The following is a 20447-nucleotide window of genomic DNA, read 5'->3' on the forward strand; positions in this document are numbered from 1 at the left end:
CGGCTCATACATGATGAAGAGTTCTGGCCATCTAAAGGTGATAACACGGTTCCTACGTGATGAGGACGGCTGGTTATCTAGGGTGACACGGCTCATACGTGATGAAGAGATCTGGTCGGGGAATGACACGGCTCATACGTGATAAAGAGTTCTGGCCATCTAAAGGTGATAACACGGTTCCTACGTGATGAGGACGGCTGGTTATCTCTAGGGATAATGGTTTCAAGGGAGACCAACTCAAAGATGTGTTTCAATAGAAACAAACTCAAAGATTGGATTTTGATATAAATTGTCTCAAGGGAGACAAAATTCGTTTCAAGAGAAACGATCTCAAAGATATTAGTTTTTTGTTTCAAGGGAAACAGATTCAAAGATGTTTGTTTTGTTTCAAGGGAAACAGATTCAAAGATGGTAAATTTTGTTTCCAAAGAAACAGACTCAAAGATTTTTCTCAAAGAAACTGTCTCGAGAGAAACAAAATTTTGTTTCCAAAGAAAGAGATTCAATTCAAAGATTTTTTTGAAAAGACATTGTCATAAGAGACAAAACTTTGTTTTTCAGAAAATCGTATCTTAGTGAGACAAAATTTTGTTTCCAAAGAAACAGACTCAAATATTTTTCTTCAAAAGAAATTATGTTAAGGGAGAAAACCTTGTTTCCAGAGAAACAAACTCAAAGATGTTCTTGTTTTAAGAGAAAATGTTTCAAAAGAAAATGTTTCAAGTGAAACGACTCAAAAATGGTTTTATTTCAAGAGAAACAAACTCAAAGATTTTGTATTTCTAGAGAAACTTTCTCAAGGGAGTCAAAATTTGTTTTAATAAAAACAATCTCAAAGATGGGTAGTTTTAAAAGAAATTGTCTCTAGAGACAAAATTTTGTTTCAAATGAAACAAACTCAATGATTTTTTCAAAAGGAATTGCCTTTAAGAGAAAAAATTTTGTTTCAAAAGAAACAGACTCAAAGAAGGATTGCATCTTAAGTAAGACCAAATTTGTTTCAAATGAAACAACCTCGAAAGTTAGTTTTTCATTAGAAACTGTCTCAAGAGAGATAACATATGTTTTTAAAGAAATAGACTCAAAGATGATTTTGTTAAGAGAAACAAACTTAAAGATTTTCAAAATGAACATATTCAAAGATTTACTTCAAGAGAAACTGTTTCAAGAGAGATAACATAATTAATTTTAAGAGAAACAGAATTTGTTTCCAAAGAAACAGACTCAAAGATTTTTGTTTCAAAAGAAATTATCTTAAGAGAGACAAAATTTTGTTTCCAAAGAAACAAACTCAAAGATTTTTGTTTCAAAAGAAATTATCTTAAGAGAGACAATTTTTGTTTTCAAAGAAACAAACTCAAAGATTTTTGTTTCAAAAGAAATTATCTTAAGAGACAAAATTTTTGTTTTCAAAGAAACAAACTCAAAGATTTTTGTTTCAAAAGAAATTATCTTAAGAGACAAAATTTTGTTTACAAAGAAACAAACTCAAAGATTTTTGTTTCAAAAGAAATTATCTTAAAGATTTTTTTTTCCACAAAATTGTCTCAAGAGAGACAAAACTTTGTTTCAGACTCAAAGATTTTTCACGAAATTGTCTCAAGAGAGACAAAACTTTGTTTCAAAATAAATAGACTCAAAGTTTTTTTTTTTTTTTTAAACGAAACAACTCAAAGATTTTTATTCAAAAGGAACAAACTCAAAGATTTTTTTTTAAGAGGAACAAACTCAAAGATTTTCTTCAAAAGAAATTGTCTTTAAGAGATAAAAAATCGTTTTAAAAGATTCAAATATTGTCAATTTTGTTTATATGGAAATAATCTCAAAGGTGTTTTCAAAAGTGTTTATTTTGTTTCAAATGAAACAATTTCAGGATTTGTTAAGAGGGGAAATGTCTCGTGCGAGACAAATCAGCTTTGAAAATCTCAAGTGATATTAATTTTGTTTCAAGTACAACAATTTTGAAATTTTATATTATGAGGGAAAATGTATCAAGTGAGACGAAATTTGAAATAAACAACAATCTCAAGTGAGATTAATTGTGTTTCATGTGAAGCAAATTCGAAATTTGTATCTCAAAGGAAAAATGTTTCAAGCGATACGAAATTTGTTTTGAGAGAAATTACAATCTCAAGTGAGATTAATTTTGTTTTAAGTGAAACAAATTCAAAATTTGTATCTCAAAGGAAAAATGTCTCAAGCAAGATGAAATGTGTTTTGAAAGAAATAACAATCTCAAGTGAGATTAATTTTGTTTCAAGTGAATCAAATTCGAAATTTGTATCTCAAAGAAAAAAAATGTCTCAAGCGAGACGAAGTTTATTTTTGAGAGAAATTATCTCAAGCGAGGCAAAAATTTGTTTTAAAATTCTCAAAATTTGTGGAAAAATGTCTCAAGCGAGACAGAATTTTGTTTCAAGAAAACACCCTCAAAGGTGATAGAAAGTCTGCTTGTTCCTGCATGTTGAGGAAATGTCTTGATTGTTGACTTCAGGAAGTCAAATCATTGTTTCTTCAAGGTAGAGATATCTGGTCATTTCCGAGCTTTTATTTCCTGAAAGATCAAAATGATGTATTTATGAATGCCTAATCTTTGATGTTATGATGTTATGATGAAGTTTGTATTTTATTTGTCTTCAAGAGAGGGAAACTCAAAGTGTATATTGCACATGATGATAAATGTTTAATGCAAAGATGCAAACTTATATAACATATATGTATGTGTTGATGTATGTTTTCTTGATTTGGAAGGAAAATAGTTGTGAGAGCAGCCTTCACTCTATCTTTGATTCGGTTTGTCTTCATTTCCACCAGGGTGTACTCTTGCAAACCTTGACTTGAGACAATTTGTTTCCTTGCCCAATCAAATTTTTTTTTTCCAAAAATTTGTATTCTCTTGCCCCAGATTATTATGAGCTTCAGAGATATATTTGTTGAATTCTAAGATACGCCTCCAGAGAGATTATCTTGTTTGAAAATGTTTTTCTTCTTTTATTTTCAAAAGTCTGAAAATATCAATTAAAATAGTTTTGAAAAATGTTTAATCAAAAGATTTGAAAATACTGCCCCTTTTAAGGTTTCACAATTGACAAATCATAGAACAAGAGTTCATTGGATATCAAAGAATTAATTACACTTTTAATCCTTCAATAAATTATAGCTATTTGACAAGTGTCAAGATCAATGCTATCTTTGAGAAATGGTTAAGTAAGGAAGGATAAAAAGTCTCAAGTGGTTATTTTTGGTCAAAAGTATGGTGTTCTCATTTATTTGATGTTCACTAGTCTGATGGAGTAGCTTCTGTACTCATTTATTGGAAGTGTTCTCCGACTCCCAGCTCTCATGATCTTATTCGGGTTGTGTGATGCCTCATCAAGGGATTTGTGTGATCGCTTCTATGCAACAGCTGCGCAATTTTCTTATTCAAGCCGCCTTTTCAAGTTTTCAACTCGAATCCTCCTTTGGCTTCAAGACGTTATTCAGAATTCACGTCTTAAACCCCCCTTTGTTATTTATTTTTTTTCTCTATCACGCATTAAAGATTTTAGAAAACCTTTTTGAAAATAAAAGATTAATCCTGACGGACGGGATGAAATATGAAGATAGTCTCTTCTGTTTAGAAATCTATGTATGATTAGAATGGACTTTTAAGACACGTAATGTAGGCCATGGTTCAGGGTTATGAAAGAAAGGGATAAAAGGCCCAAACAAGTGTTTAAAGGTGATTGAACCAAGGATCAATTAACTCTGATGCCTTCAATCTTGTCTTGCTCAATTTGGATCTACTCGTATATGTCTTTCTCTTAATGTTCTATGATCTTCGAGTGAAGTGATTCTGGAGTGATTGTGCTTGATCAATCTTAAAGTTTGCAGCTCGATGCGTCATTTGAGTCGAGGGACTCTTTGTCTTTGTGCTTTTGTCTTCTTTTTCTTTGCTCTTTTTTCTTTGTTTTTTTCTTTGCTCTTCTGTGTTCTTTTTCTCTTTTTTCTTTGCTTTTTCTTTGATTTTTGCTTTGATTTTTCTCTTTGCTCTTTGTTTTTTTTCTTCGCTTTAATATGATCTTTGCACTGTGTATTTGGTTCACCTTTCGGCATCTTATCTGGATCAATGGTCTTCACTCATACGAGCAGATTTCCTCTAACTTGCCCCCCAATATGGAGGGTAATCCTTGATTATGGTTGAATCAGAAGAAAATATCATTCAGGCTCAAATGGGGACACAAGGGATATATATTTTCTCCTTTTGTGAAGGGATAAAGAAAGAAAGCCGTTCATCATCTCATACACAGAAGTCCTTGCAGAAGAGGTATCCCCAGGGGGATAGATTTTCAGGATTAATTTTTATTTAAATGAAAACAGTAATTAATGCATGATAGAATTATTTTGAATGAATTCTATTTTTTCTCTTCGCTTCTTGCTCTCAACATGTCTCAATTGCTCATGCTCGTCTTCAGAAAATTGTGCCTCACACTGTGTCTTCTTTGTAGGAAGGTTTATGTTCAAGTGAACATCTTGTACTCAATGTCTGTAGGTTTTATTGGTAGAAAATGTTGGTTTTACGTCTAAGAAGACGATGATGACTTTATTGGCTCAAAGAAAGGTACGGGTATGACTTTTGTGTCTCAAAAAAATAAATACAGTGTTTCAAAGTGGAAAGAATGTTTCAAGGTCTCAAAGAGAGGGAATGTTTCAAGGTCGAAAAGAATATTTCAAGGTCTCAAAGAGATAGAATGTCAAAAAATTGGTTATTTGGTAGTGACCAGGAATTATTTCGGGTAAAAATTGAGATTTTATTTTAGGGTTTTAGACAAGATAAAATAGGTCTAATCTTGGCATATGTCAAAAATCTATAATTCTTGAAGAATTAAAAGAATATGTAATTCATTCGATATTCAAAGAACTAAAGATTAAAATTTATTCAATTATTTAACCTTAGAAGGTAACATCATTTCAGTCATCAAAGATTAAAAATATTTAAGCAAATATTGAAGAAAGAACAAAACGAGTTCAAACAAAACAATCTCTATGGATGCAAGTGGTTGATGCAATGACTTCTCTGGCTTAGTATTAGGATACCCCTGAATAAAACATATTATGGATTTTGTGCTTTAGTGTCTTGCAGTTGTCAGTGGTATGCCCCGAGCTCCTAACATGATAGCTGCATATGGCGTTAATATCATGGCCTTCAGGATATGGGGTCTCTCTTGGTTTGGATTGAACTGGAGTCACAAGGTTCCTCTCAACTAGCATTGGGAGCAATTCTTCATATGTCATTGGGATTGGATTGATGCGACAGAATGCCTTATGAGGTTTGGTCCCCAGATTAGCTAGATAAGATCCTTCAATGTTAATATCATCTCTTTCCTCATTGTCGGAATGACTAGTGCCTCCTATCTGGCCATTCTTGACTGCTCTTTCGATCATTTCTCCACACATGACAATGTCAGAAAAACTCTTAGTGGCAACCCCTATCATGTAGTCGATATATGGAGACTTCAATGTATCGATGAATAGAGTGATGAACTCTCTTTCAGTCATTGGTGGATGCACTTGAGATACGACATCCCTCCATCGTTGAGTATATTGTCGGAAACTCTCATAATTCTTCATCTTCATATTCTGAAGTATTGTTCTATCGGGGGCCATATCAATCATGTGCTTGTATTGGCCCAGAAAAGCACTAGCCAAATCCCTCCAGGAGCGGACTTGAGTATGACTCAGTTGATTATACCCCCTAGAAGCGGGTCCAATCAAACTATCTTGGAAACAGTGGATCAACATCGGATCATTGTTGGTGTATCCAGTCATCCTTTGGATAAACATCGTGAGATGTGAATTAAGGCAACTTGTTCCACTATACTTTCAAACTCTGGCATCTTGAATTTGGACGGAAGCACCAGGTTAGGAACTAGTACTAGTTCTGTTGCATCCATCCCGTTGTGAGAGTTTTGTCCTCTCATTCCATGGAATGTCTCTCTGCACCACTGTTTCAAATTATCTGGGATCTCGTTCTTGGCTCTTCTCGTCGCTAGGTGACTAGGAATCCTGTTGGGCGAGATAATTGGTTGCGAACTAGCCTGTGCTTTCACACATTTAACTGTTTCACGGGTCAATGAAATCTTTTCTTTGCCTTTTTCTTGGTTGAGCTCAGCCATCTTTGCTACCATTTGGTCAACTAGGTCTTTTTGGTTTTGCAAGATACGATCCACGGTGGTCTTTTGCATCTGCTCCATTTTAACCTCCCACTCTGCTTGCAACTTTTGCAAACTCTCGTTCGGCTCTTTCTTCAATTCCTCAAATTTTGCATCCATTTTCAATACTGTGTGAATGCAGTTGCACAGTTAGAAGCGCTTCCTCAAAGTTTCCCACAAGGTATGATTAATGCACGTAACAATGCTTAAATGAATGTTGAATAAAATGCAATGATACAAATGCGGAGGCAAAAATATTGATCCCAACGATAAATACCGTAGAACAATTCCCACCAGAGATAAAAAAATTTCACATTACAAGACAGTCCACTTTACAGACATGTCTTCGCTTAGATGGTGAGCCTGGAATGGATCACTGCTTCATATCGGATCTTCGTCCTCAAAAACGATGCCCCTCAAGCGCTCTGTAATCTGACTCCGTTAATGCCTCGGTGGTAATGAGGTCGGTGTGTCGCTCTTTGATAACTAGTGATGAAATGATTGTAGATAAGACTCCACTGCTAGATTACTCCTTGAATCAGTGGATCATCATCTCAGTATTGAATGATGCACGATCTTCGAGAAAATCTCATTCTTGTACTCTGGATTTCTTTTTAGCCCTCGATGCATGTCTGTGTATGCGATCGATTGATTGAAAACTTTTATCTCTTCTTGTGAAAATTTTCTCTCGAATATCCCCTTACGGATCAACACTTTTGCATTATGATGATGCAATGCAATGCAATGCAAATGTCAAAATGACACGAACAAAAGAGAAGAAATAAGTTAGTATACACAATCAAAAGAGAAAAATAAGTTAGTACATGTAAAATAATTGATACAAATAAAAAATGAAATTCAGAGATGAATATAACACCTACCCGTCATGATATCTACCCGAACATGCTTTCAATTAAATAACAATCCTACCCGGACATGCTATCTACTCAAAAATGATTTAATTTCAAGAAAATAATCCTAACCGCATGGTATCTAGTTCGCATGCTTTATTCGGGAAAAAATATTCTACAAATTTAAAAGGTTAAGGTTTAGAATCGTTCCTCCTTCGTGTACACCTATTTTGGGTACCTACTGACGGACAAAGGTTCGGTATGACTATACCTAGGGTGATCGTTCTATGATTCACTATATGCTTGGTTTCGGCTCTAACGGAAAAAAGGGACTCGAATTGTCCTTGATGTCGGTGCCCCCCTTGGGCTGCCAGACCCTCGATCCTCACCCATTACAGGTTTCAAACGGAACGGGTTCAATTCGAGGGGATTCACTGTCTTATACCCGTACGAGGAATAAATCCCTACGAAGGTATAAGGTATGTATCCCATGGGTTATTTGCTAAAACTCATACGAAGAATAAATTCTTACGAGAGTAAAGCATTCACCCCAACTAATTTGGATCGAAGCTCGTGTCTAGAGCTTATGTTATGCCAATGCGAGTGATGTGTGTGAGGAGGAACATACCTACCTTTGACTCAAAAGGAAAACAAAACAAGGAAAAAAATGATAAAATCCTGACAAAGCTGAAAGCCAAAAATAAAATGTTAGTACGACAAAAAACGAAGCAATTAAAATTTCAATAAACGGATCATAAATTAACTAAAACTAGAAATCATAATTTCCACCAAGATGACAATATGTAAACGACATACAGCCTGACTCTCTAAAAAAAAGGTCCCCAGTGGAGTCGCCAAGCTGTCATAACCATTTTTTTTTGTAAAACAATTAAATATATTTTTTAAAAACAATTATGACTTTAATTTAGAAAATTGGTGATTTGAAATTAATTTGAATTAAATTGGAAAAGGAGTCGCCATCGACCTTTAGATTAGGCAGGTCGAATACCTAAAAACGTTTTTCAAAATAATTTTAAGAAAAATCATTTTTAAAGACAAAAGGGGTCTACGTTTACCAGAAAATCGATTTGATGGGTTCGGGAGTCGGTTACGCGTGGGGAAGGATTAACACCCCCACAGCGCCCAAAATTGGTACTGTATCGCTTACATATCGTCGTGATGATGGAAATTACAAATCGAATATAAAGTTAAATTACGATCCACTTATTGAAATTTAATTAATTTACTTCGAGTTAACTATTTAAAGAAAATCCTTTAACTCGATAAGAAATCTTGAAATTTGCAATCCTCCTTCGGGAAAGCTATTTCAACTATTTCTCTTTTGTAAAAGAATATTCTACCATTGATTATGTAAAAATTGCGAATCAAATATAACTAAAATGATGTTTACATACGAGTAAATTGATTAACTAAAAACGTGAATTGAATACAAATTAAAAAATTTGAAATTTACATTCACATAAAATAAAATAAATTGTCACTTAAAATAACACACATTGCATCGTTTAAACAAATTAATTAGCAAAATATACTCGACTTATTTCAAGTTTCTATGTCGTTAAAATGTCGTACCGGATCACACCACTTCGATCAAGTGGTACTTTCCACGCCCATTCTACGCATACGTGTTCTTGAAAATATAATCGAATATTTCATACATAGATAAAAATATAATGAAAATAAATGTAATTGGAAATACAAAATAAAATATTCACATTACTAAAAACATTATTTACATAATACAAATAACCGAATAACAAGTACAATAAAATCATACATAAATGAACAAAATAAAATATTCACAAATGTCAGGGATAAATTCGAACATTAACAAAAATACCTAACATATAAAATCAAGGACTAAAATGAAACTATTACAAACATTGGGACCAAAGTCAAGTATCCGCAAAAATGACATAACATACATTAATAGGACTAAAATAGAAATACATAAACATAATGGACTAAATTAGTAAAAGCAGAAATTAACAGGGCTAAAAAGTAATTACAAAATAAACAGGGCCCAAATCACAAACAACAACTAATACAAACATCAGAAATGTGAATAAGCCATAAATAATACTTAGGACTAGATTGAAATTAAAACGGAAACATGAAGGCTGAATAATAATTAAACCAAAAAGTAAAACAAGGATTAAAATAAAAGATTTATAAATGTGGTGGCCAGATTCGAATACCACAGAAAAATACACAATGAACTAAAACAGTGACTAAAATGAAATAATTACAACTATGAGCTCAAAACAAAGTATTTACCCAAAATACAATAATGAACAAATAGGGATCAAAATGAAAAGATATAAAATATCAGGCCACCATTATAATTTAAACAAAAACACCATAATAATAAATAAATAAGGACTGGAATGAAATACATAAAATATACATTACTTAAATACAAATATACTAAAATAGTATGACCAATTTGAAATAATATCATAAAAAAAATTAAAACAGACAAGGACTAAATTGCAACGTTAAACAAGATAGGAGCTCAAAATGAAAGGCCCTTAAACTTCCATTCATGAAAGAAAACCGAAGGTTTACAAACTACAAGGACCAAATATAACATTAACCCCTAAAGTCCAGGACACGGGTAAGAGTTTACAAAGGAGCGAGGACTAAATGGGATATTTTGCCCCAAAAAACCCAGGCGCTCGGCCTCCCTACGCGACGTCGTTTGACGTCTGATACATAACCCTTTTAAGGGTTATTTTGAAACCCTAAATCATTTGCTAGCTTCCCATTTTCCTCAGCCGTTCGGCCATCCCTCTCCCTTCTGTCATCTCTCCTTCCCTCGCTGCCGAAGCAGAACACTCAACCCCGGCCACCGTAGAACGGTGGCCACGGGGTCTCACACACTACACAATTTCCCCCTAAAATCGACTTGAAACTAAACCCCCACTCACAACCAAACCCGAAACCCCCAAATCCGAAAGGTAAAAAAAAATACCTCCAAAGATAGAGCCTAATCACCCCGATGAAGCAATGGTGGTCGGTTATGGGTAAGCTTCGGTTCCTCTCTTTTTCCTTTCTGGTTTTTTTTTATTTCGGTAGCCTTGTTTTTTTTAGTTCCAATCGGTTTTTTTGTTTTTTCTCTCTCTGATTTATGTGGGATCTTTGGTGATAATGATGAAGCCTCTACATAGGTGAAATCATTTTCCAGATTTTTTGCTATGTTAAATCCCGAAAAAATCAGGATTGAACTTATTTTAAAATGGGGTTTTAAATAGGTTACTGTAAATGATAACTTGGGACTGATTTGGGGATGTTTTGCACTGTAGATGACGCTGGTGACGTGGGAACGACGGCTGGACCATTGGAGTGGGCCGGAACAGTAACGGCGGCGCGGCTGTTCATTTGCTGCTGGCGGCGGTGGCTGGATGATGATATGTTTAGGGTTTAAAACCCTAATTACTTGGGCCAGATCCAGGCCTGGTTCGGGTATTGGGCCTGAACCGGGTCTGGGCTCCAAGTCTTGTAATTCTGGGTCGGGTTTGGTATCTGATGGGCTTCGGGTTTGAGCCTGCAAAAATTTGTAATAATAAATAATAATAAAGTAATAAGATGACGATAATAATAATAATAATAATAATAATAATAATAAAATAACGAAGAAAAAAAACCCGGACAAAAACGGGTGTCTACACCAACCATATTAACGAATTAAATAAGTATTAAATGATAAATAAAAAAGTCCAATAAACAACCACAATAAAAAGTACTAAATACAAATATAATAAAAAAAATCTATCGATGCTTGCGACGCGAATATGTTCCGCAGGGCAGTGGTTGTCGGTCTCGAGGAGGATTTCTTCGTATCACTGGTTGTGGCTCATCGCTGTCGCCATCATCATCGTATTCATCCTCCTCGTCATCGTCGTCCTTAGCAGCTAAATTTTGTTGATGAGGAGCTGATGACGATGAATCACCTCCATAGAATAAGGACCCTGGAGGTGTATGACTAACTATCCCAACGGCCTGCGAAAACTGGGAAAACTCATAAAACTCAGACATCGCTGAGTGTGAAAACTGTACAGGAGGTGTCTGTGTTGCGACCATGGGTGATGAGGCTGAACCCGCCAAATATCCAGTATATGAACCCCAAGTCAGATCTACAAACATAGACCCATAATAGCCTCCAGGAGGGGTCATAAAACTCTGTGAAGGTGGTGGAGGCAGGGTCATAAAACCAGGTGAAGGCGGCGGCTGCGACATCTGGTAATGGAAAAGCGGTGACGGCATCATATATGGCTGCGGTATGTAAGTCGCTGCAGACGGTGGCTGCTGTGAAGGTCCTGTTGGTGCAGCTGATGATGAACCGGAAGCACCTGCTCTCCGTCCACGAATCGGGGGACGATGATGCTATGTTGGTGAACGTCTTTGTCGACATCGTGGAAAGGTCTGCCCTCGTGCATCCTCGGGAAGCAGAAACGGTTTCCCGTTTCTGTTGAACCACTCATAATAATCATCACCAACCGTCAAGTCATCAACATAAATGGGCTTTCTACGGGGAAGGAGCCAATGTCGATCCTCCCACAACACGACCCACTCATGATGCCTCACCATCTAGTCTGTATCGGTCTTGCCGCGTCTATCTATGGCATGCAAGTCGTCCATATTGCGAGGTGCTTCTGGAATTGGTTGAAAACAACCAAATTGCCGGAGCACGCGATCAATGGAGTGCCACTCGACGGTCGCATAACATATCAAAGGGACCATCGCCATCCAAACATCTGATGGGCCCCTCAACTCAGGTGGGATCACCGTCCTCACATCATCATTAGAATTTGACACCCATTCAAACTAAAACAAATATATATAATTTTTATCAAAATAATAATCTAATTATATAACTATAATCTAAAATTGATTTTTAAACATTTAAATTCATATTTGTGTGTCAGCCTTCTGATCGATGAACACCCTAATTTTTTCTAAATCATCAGGTAGCTCCTGATGATTTTTCCTATCAGTAAACCACCTATTCAAGAAAAAAATTTATTATACGCTATATAAAATGATTAATATACGAAATCAATTTTATAATTACCTTAAGAGTAGCGGAAATACGAATGAGTTCTTCACAATGGAATATTAAAAGGGGAATCGATACCATGCCCAATACTGCAGCAGGAGGAGACATCCGTCGATAGCATTTCTCCTGTAGTTAGTGGCTCGACACATCTCCATGTACAATAAAGCCAAAACTGTCGAGCCCCAACTGAATGATACGGCCAGACGAAAGTCGACAAGATGTCGCAACCACACAGTGAACTTGGTTGCTCGATTTGTCCGGTATCAACAACCCTTTTATCAGTTGCAGTATGCATGTCCGTGCATATATTTTAACTTTATCATCTGATGCGTCCTCGCTCAACTCCCGAAAATTGGCATCTAATCAATTTAACGGTATCCGATCACCGTTAAAACTTTTCGGGACACGTACTAGATTATCCCGACACAAAGCAGTCCAAGAACCTTACGCGATCCCCGATATCACATATCCATCCACCAGAAGCCCCAGGTGCATAACAACATCCTCAAGTGTAATCGTGTACTCTCCGTACAGAAGATGGAATGTGTGGGTCTCTGGCCTCCACCGCTCTACTAAGGAAGAAATAAGGTCTGGTTCTATCTTACAATGACTCTGATATCTACCTATGTAACTGAATACAACCTCTACTAAATACGACAAGACACAACTAGGTATCACTAACTTAAGATTCCTAATAAATGAATCTAATACACGGTCATTCTCCTAAAATTAAATATTTACAAAAATTAATTCTTAATCTAATAATCATGCATTAAATAAATCAATAAATAATTACTAATAATTTAAATTAAATTAAAACGTTAAAATGTTACCGTATCAACAAAGTGTCGAGATATATGATTTCCATCCAAGTGAAGTAGACCGTCTTCCATTTTATATCTGCAAAAAAATTAATTAAATAAAATAAATACTTAAATAAATTAAATACAATATTAAAAATATAATAAAATATACCTTAAATAGAGATTATAAGAGTATTTGAGAGAAATTGAGAGAATTTGGTGTGATGAAAATGATTGAAGATGGGGGTATTTATACGGAGGGATTGGGGGTGTGAAACGTCGGGATAGGTGAGTAATTATATCCAAGGCGCGTCGCAAGGGGCGCGCCTTACTGACGCGTGGCAAATTCTGGGGTAAGGCGCGACCCCTTGCACCGCGCTATATCCCTGTACACACGTGTATACCATGTCAGCATAAGGCGCGCTGCAGGGGGCGCGCCTTACCCCACGTGACGCTAAATCAACGTAAAGCGCGTTGCAGGGGCCGTGTCTTTTTGCAAAGGGTGTTAGATCAGAGAAATATAGTCTGAACGGTGCCTGATCGAAAAATATACTGCTCAACGGTGATATATCAAAAAAATCACCTATTTTTTTATCGATTTTATTATTTAAATAATAACAAAATCAATAACATTTTTTTTATATTAAGGTTGTAGCCGCACAGTAAAACTTTCTAATTTATTGATTGGGAAGGAATACGAATCTAAAAATAGTACAACATACACTGATTTCAACAAACAAGGACATGAGAAACAGCTAGAGAAAGCTTACAAGCACAAGGCCAAACCATGTAAAATCCCGAGGAAGACTCAATTTTCTTCCTCACTTTTATTCCGTTTCAAATTGCTCTGATGATGATCTTTAAGAATGAAAACACTCACCAAGTTTCTTTTGTAATCATGAAAATTGTTTAAAATAACTGGAAAATATCATGAAGAGGGAATCTTTCTCGGTGTACACGCCTTAAAATGATGGGGTTTTGTTGTATATCAACAACTTTAGTAACTTAGAAACGAAAGAAATCCGAGAAAGTGACGGGAAGAGTTCATACAAAGTAATTAAAACCGGTATGAGTTCATATAGTAACGTTTTGCAGAAACTTTTTAAATAATAAAATTAATTATTGGAGCTGGGAAGATAAAGACAGAGAGACAGAATCATATGAGTTTGTCTTCCAAAACAAAAAAGAAGAAAATCGAAAGGAGAAGAGCGTTCTGTAGCGTACTTGTGTTTATGTAGTTTTTTTAATATGTTCCGAGAGGAGTTGACTAAGTTAGAATCGAATGCCTAAGGAATCTTGACACGTGTTTGTCCAGTGATGTACTGTAAGTTTACAATTGCAAGATGTAGGTAATATAAATAGTACAAGTTTCCTTTTCCTTCGCTTTGTTGTTGATATGTACGGTTTTTTATTAAAAAAATCATATTTTTTTTGAAGTATAAAGTACGTTTTAAATTGAGAACTTATACATGATAGGGTTTATATACAATAATTTTAATTGTTTACGAATATGCTTATAAGCACATTTATGAAAATATTTATTTATTATTTTTGAATGTAATATGTTAATAAACATCAAATGAATATTAGAATAACAAATAAATACGCATAGTTTTAAAAATTAATTATAAATAATTTTTTATTTTTTAAATGAATATAAATATAAATTTATTTATTCAAACTCGATTTGTCAAACCGTATTAACATTTTTATGCACAATTTTATGCATTTGCTCTTTAAAATCCATATTAAGATGTTCTTTTCAAAAGATGTAAAAAAAAATCAGGAAGAAAACTTAGAAGTGAAGAGAAGAAAAGAAAAGGGTAACAAAATTGACTTTAGGCGTGGCTTTTACTTTTGAACTTGGAACCTTTAATCATAAGAAGTGGGGCAACTGAAGTAGGTTTGTTTCCAATTCTCTAATAAATGAGCTTACATTTCGAATCAGTCATTACTCCGTGCTTTTTCACTTTTAAAATTCTATTTCTTCCATGTCTTCGTATGTGACGGTGCAGACATTTTCCCAATTTCCAACTTAATTTCAAACTTGGCATTGCCAGCTTAACCTCATCTCACTCTCACCAACCATGGCGATTATTTGGAAAAGTTGATTCGGACAAGCCAGCGAGATCTCCACCTTCACTAGTATTATCTCTATACCTTAAATACAAGAAAAATAAATAAATACACAGTCACACGTGTGATGAAAACATTTGATTAGTACAGATACTTAACTGGCAGAATGAGGCCAGCTCAACTTTAGATGATGGTACACCAGTAGGGGATACCCAAGAAATTAAAGGAGGCCCCGTTCATATCTTCGAAGCTAGCAAGAGACTCAACTGCACTGGTCCCACAGATCTTCACATGCAATGCATAACTACACTTTCATATATAACGTAACAAATTCTACCATACATGCTCCAATATTAAATTTTACTCGCTACAATTACAAGTTTAGTGTTATAGAATTTTACTTTTTTTTAAAAAAAAATTAATTGTAGAATAATTATTTTTATCTGATTTGACCCAAAATAATATTAGAATTTTCTTATATATTTCATAATAATTATTATAATATTTCTCCATATTTTTCTTCACTTATCTTCATATTTTACTGAAGAAAAATAAATTCTTCTATTTGGATGATTAGGTCAAAGATGAGATTTTACCTCCAAAATGTTAAGTCATATTCGGGACAGATGAAATCTCCCTAAACTCATATCGGAACAAATGTCGAGTAGAGAGAGATATTACTCGAGTCAAAGTCAGATTGATCGAAAATTCAACCCAAACTAACCTACAATCATCCCTAATTGTACTGATAATATTCCATCCAGTCCAAGCCTTCAATGATACATGGACATTAATAGTTAAGCGAGATCTATTTAATTATTTATACAGTGAAATCCGGTAAAAGATTAACTGCCACTTCAAACTTCAGCTACAAAATTCTCACTAAAAAGATGAGGTGGAAACGAAAAAGAAAGCAAGTGTATGATGAAAACAAAATACTAAAATATACGTCTTATTTCTACTCTTGTGAAGCAGATGCGGCTTCTTTCAAGCACGTCCTCATCACTTTACCAAGCTTATTGCAAGCATCAAGGCAAAGCTGCATTGCCTGTATATATATAGAAGCAAATATTAGAACCATAGCTTATTTTAGTGTCAGATATCGGTATTGATGGATACCACTTGCAGGTATACTAAAAATTAAGGTTTTTACATATATTTGGAAATTACCCATGTTTGAATATATGTCAGTATTGGACATGATTATTTCAGGGAAACTGAGACTGAAGAGTCCATTACACTTTAGGTAAAATAAAGGCTCGGGCTACAGATACTATAGCATTTTGATTTGCAGGAATCAGATGCCCAAAATTTAAGCAAATCTTAATGAAAAGTGGATGGTACTGGTACACATACTTCATTAATATCTGGAGTTGGCCATTCTCCCGTAAATGTTAGTTGAGTGACCTCATAACGAGACGGCATACATGTAAGCATTAAGCTTCCATCTTGGTAGCTTTCCTCTTCAAGAATAGGATCAATCACGAGGTTTTTCCCTAGACAGGCCTAGAAAACCAAAATCATGCATTAAACACATGTGAAAAGATAAAAGTTCTTCAAAGGTTAGAATACAAAAGACAAAACCATTCTATCATGGATCAAGAGATTGGGATTTAAAGAATGGTAATATGCCATGCAGCAAAGAACAAGCTTCTGAATATCAATGGGCCTTTTTGTTTACCAGGTTGTAGCAATTTATTTATTATCAATCCCACTTCAATTGTTCTCAAACACCAACTAAATTAAGTACATCGGCAAATTTGTTGGCATGTAACTGATATACCTGCAGTAGCATCATCAATAATCGCAGAGTCGTAATATTTTACCAGTAGAGATGGTAAATGGCCTACATAAATTGGACTTGGGAGTGAGTAACAGATATGGGTATGTGTCTGACACAGACCCGGACACGCTCTTCTTCCTTTTTTCTTTTTATCCCCCCCTAAATCTTCCATATTTAAAGGACTGCTTCTCATTCTCATGTTCACATACACATCAGACATATATTTCAAGGAAAATGAAGTGTTGGAGTAACTTAGGTAAGGGCAGTGCATAATATGGCAGCCAACCTGAACTAAAGCAAAGTGAAATGAGCAGAAAAGCGTGCTCAAACTTATGCCTGCATAATGATCATAATGCTCAAGGCAAAACAAAGACACTTACCACAGAAACTGCAGCAACAAGGTCATACATCATGATCCCTGCATCTGCAAGGGCAAGACTCGCACATGATATCACCACAGGAAGATCACCTGTAGCCAATGTTAATAAGATTATTAACAAACGGAAATATAAGAGTTTGGGGCATATCCATAGCCCATAAGAATTTTCATTGATATAGATAACTTTTTTTTGACACCCTACAATCATCTAGATCATTGTGAAACACTTATTTACTGAAACAAACATTATGTGAAACACTAATTGTAAGAAAACGAGAACGACTTTATGAAATATGCCATAAGAAGGATCAAAAGAATAGACAGGTTATGAAATAAAACAAAAAAGAACTGAAAAAGGCATCTGTATCAGAAAAAACAAGAGGCCAATTTCAAGCCTAATTACTAAGGATTGACGGGAAGACATACTGCCCCCAGATTCCAACACCAATGCAAAAACATCCACGGTGGTCTTGGGGAATGATTCCAACATTATTGCACCTTCCAAAGCTTTATGAAGCATTGACGAAAACTCTTTGTGATCCGATCCCTAAGGAAAGGGAGATCAAGAAATAGATCAACTAAATTGAAGAAAAGAATTAAAAGAGAGATAAAGAGACTAAATCAAATATATTGCATATATAATCCAATGGAACCAGAAAAGATTCACACTTCCAATCATCTTACATACCTGTCCTCGAACTGGAGTGCCAAATGTTGTGTAACTGACATTACAATTTAACCTCCCAGTATCACTGTACATCATTGCTTTCTTACTTTCCCTTGGCCCAAAACTAAATAATTCAATACAAATAACAAATGAACATGTAGAGTAATCACAGAAAATATCAGTATTTGAAAGAAATTTTTGCGAAAGAAAGCAAAGTTTATAAAATCTCAAAAATACTATCAAGAAGAATATGGAAATTTTCACACAGATGATGATATACTCACACAGATACAATGACCTTGGTATTCCCAAGCTCTGCATAAGCAGATCCAGAAGCAGAGTTCACTGCACCTGTCCTGAAAACTACAAGTACAAATCACCAACATTTGAGGATTCATTTCAAGTCAGCAGGGCAGAATACAAGAAAAATCCATTTACAAGAGGATAAAAGGAATTATCCACAATTCTTCTATAAGAATCCATCTTCCTTAGCTTCTAGATGCCTAAAACTATGAGAAAATTCATTGCCGTAGTAATAACAGGTAAGATGATCCCTCAACATGACAACTATATCATTATGGATTTCTCATGCTTTCTTTTGAGCACAAACATGTGAATTTTATATACAAATAAGGAGTCATAAGAACCAAATATTGGTACATTCAGGCACTTGTAATGAAAAATCAAAAAGGAGAAAAATCACTTAACTACTCATTGAAATGGCCTTATTGTTGAGAGCAATGGAGAACAATAGACTATTGCAAAATAGAAGATAGATTCTTTTTTTCTATCCATTTGTGAGTTTGGTAGGAAAGATGAAAACTTTGAGAAAAAATTAGCTTTCTTTCCATTCATTGCTTGGTAGAGTTGAAAACTGCAAAATGGAACTTCTAAAATGCATATTTTTAAACTAACTTACAGCTCTCCCTCATTTTCTCTACTCTTATCATTCCAATTTGGAATAGTTTGTTTTGTGCATTAGTATGGAAAAACGGTCATCTCTTTTATTTTCTTTACTCTCGACTTCTCTTTACTACCAAGCATATTCAAAATTTAATATATTTCCACTTTCACTCTACCATATTCCATCTTTCCACTCAACCAAGCACACCCTTAAGCATGAACATTCAAATTTTAATATAAAAACAAGAAAGTAGTTATAAGAACAGAAGATATAACATTCCAGCACACGTAATAACAAATCACGAAGCAAAATCACTTAACTACTCAATGAAATGGCCTTACTCTAGAACGCAATGGAGAGCACTAGACTATTCCATACCCAGGTAATGAAAAACACCGACACACAGAGAAGCACAAAGAATCAATAGATAGCTTACTAATATCTCAAAGATATCAAAGTTTCAACTTTATTAGCAATATAAAAAGTAACATTAAAGCCAAATTAACAATAACCATGACAATGGTAAAAACAAAACGAAAATAATAATAATAATAATAATAATAATAATAATAATAATAATAATAATAATAATAATAATAATAATAAGCATTAGTAGTAGTAGTAGTAGTAGTAGTAGAAGTAGAAGTAGGAGTAGAAGAAGAAGAAGAAGCTTTACATGCTGGTCGGCACTGGTGGAAGCCGCGGCCATCAGGTCGGACCCAATCGAGATCATTGTCTTTGAAAATAGGTGGGCGGGTTTTCTGGCCAAGATTTGGCGAATACGTTGTCGGAGCTGAACCGGGCTTTGCTGCCATGCTTTTTCTTCTTGTTTTTCTCCTCTATTGACTAGTATTTCCGTTCTTCGCAGCTCTGCTTTGAACTTTCAAGTAGTTCCAGGTTTTATTGTTTCGTCCGCTAGGTCAAGACGATGCATTTTGAAGATAAAAAATAATAAATGGCTAATATATATATTTTTTTAAAACGCCGAAGTTACATTTTGTTCAAGTAAGTTCTAATGTTTTCTTTTAATTAAATAAGCCTTTATTAATAAAAATAATTTATAAACAATGTGATTTAGTTTTATTATTTGATAGATTAAAACAATTTTAATTATGTTAGATTTTATTACATCTGAACTATGATCAAATATTTTAAGTAAAACATATTTATTAAAAATTAATTAAAAATATTAATCAAAATTATTTACTCTTACAATGACTTTGTTGGGTTGAATTTGGATAATTTGTAAACAGATCTAATCAATTCAGTCATTGACTAAACATTTAAAATGATTTGTAAATTATCAAACGTCATTGTTTTTGGACTTATACTATATAATCATATCACTCGAGGCATAAATAATTAGTGAAAGCTAGGAAATTCTTATATTTTGCAACTCTAATCTCAGTTGCTACATACACTAGCAGATACATAGTAATGAGAAGAATGGCAGAACAAGACTAATATGTTCCAAAAGTTTAATTCCTTAACCAAAAAAATGAACTAAGAAGGTGGCCGTGGTTCAAACAGTGGAGGACGGCAGCTTCTGAATACTCCACAGAAGCCAAGGAACCACAAACTGCAAACACAGGGAGCCAGCAGACATTGAAATTTCGGAGAAGGTAACCTCTTTATTCCTTCACGCAGAAGTAAAACGCAATAACTATGGGGAGGACATCTTACCATGATTTCCAAAACCCTCGTTCCGGAGGC

At 34.6% G+C, this 20447-nt stretch overlaps 1 protein-coding gene across 1 annotated transcript; it reads right to left on the reverse strand.

Annotated features, from left to right (window-relative positions):
- Positions 1 to 15956: 15956 nt before the first annotated feature.
- LOC120196214 (exosome complex component RRP41-like) lies at positions 15957 to 19656 on the reverse strand. Its single transcript, XM_039198067.1, has 7 exons — positions 19411 to 19656; positions 18115 to 18193; positions 17852 to 17954; positions 17590 to 17710; positions 17165 to 17253; positions 16358 to 16507; positions 15957 to 16049 (listed from the first exon to the last, which is right to left on the reverse strand). The coding sequence occupies exons 1-7, from the start codon at positions 19547 to 19549 to the stop codon at positions 15960 to 15962; spliced, it is 771 nt and encodes a 256-aa protein (XP_039053998.1). The 5' UTR covers positions 19550 to 19656; the 3' UTR covers positions 15957 to 15959.
- Positions 19657 to 20447: the final 791 nt, after the last annotated feature.

The sequence above is a fragment of the Hibiscus syriacus genome, unplaced genomic scaffold (genome assembly GCF_006381635.1).
Source record: "Hibiscus syriacus cultivar Baekdansim isolate YM2019G1 unplaced genomic scaffold, ASM638163v2 tig00117028_pilon, whole genome shotgun sequence".
In the NCBI taxonomy this organism is placed as follows: domain Eukaryota; kingdom Viridiplantae; phylum Streptophyta; class Magnoliopsida; order Malvales; family Malvaceae; genus Hibiscus; species Hibiscus syriacus.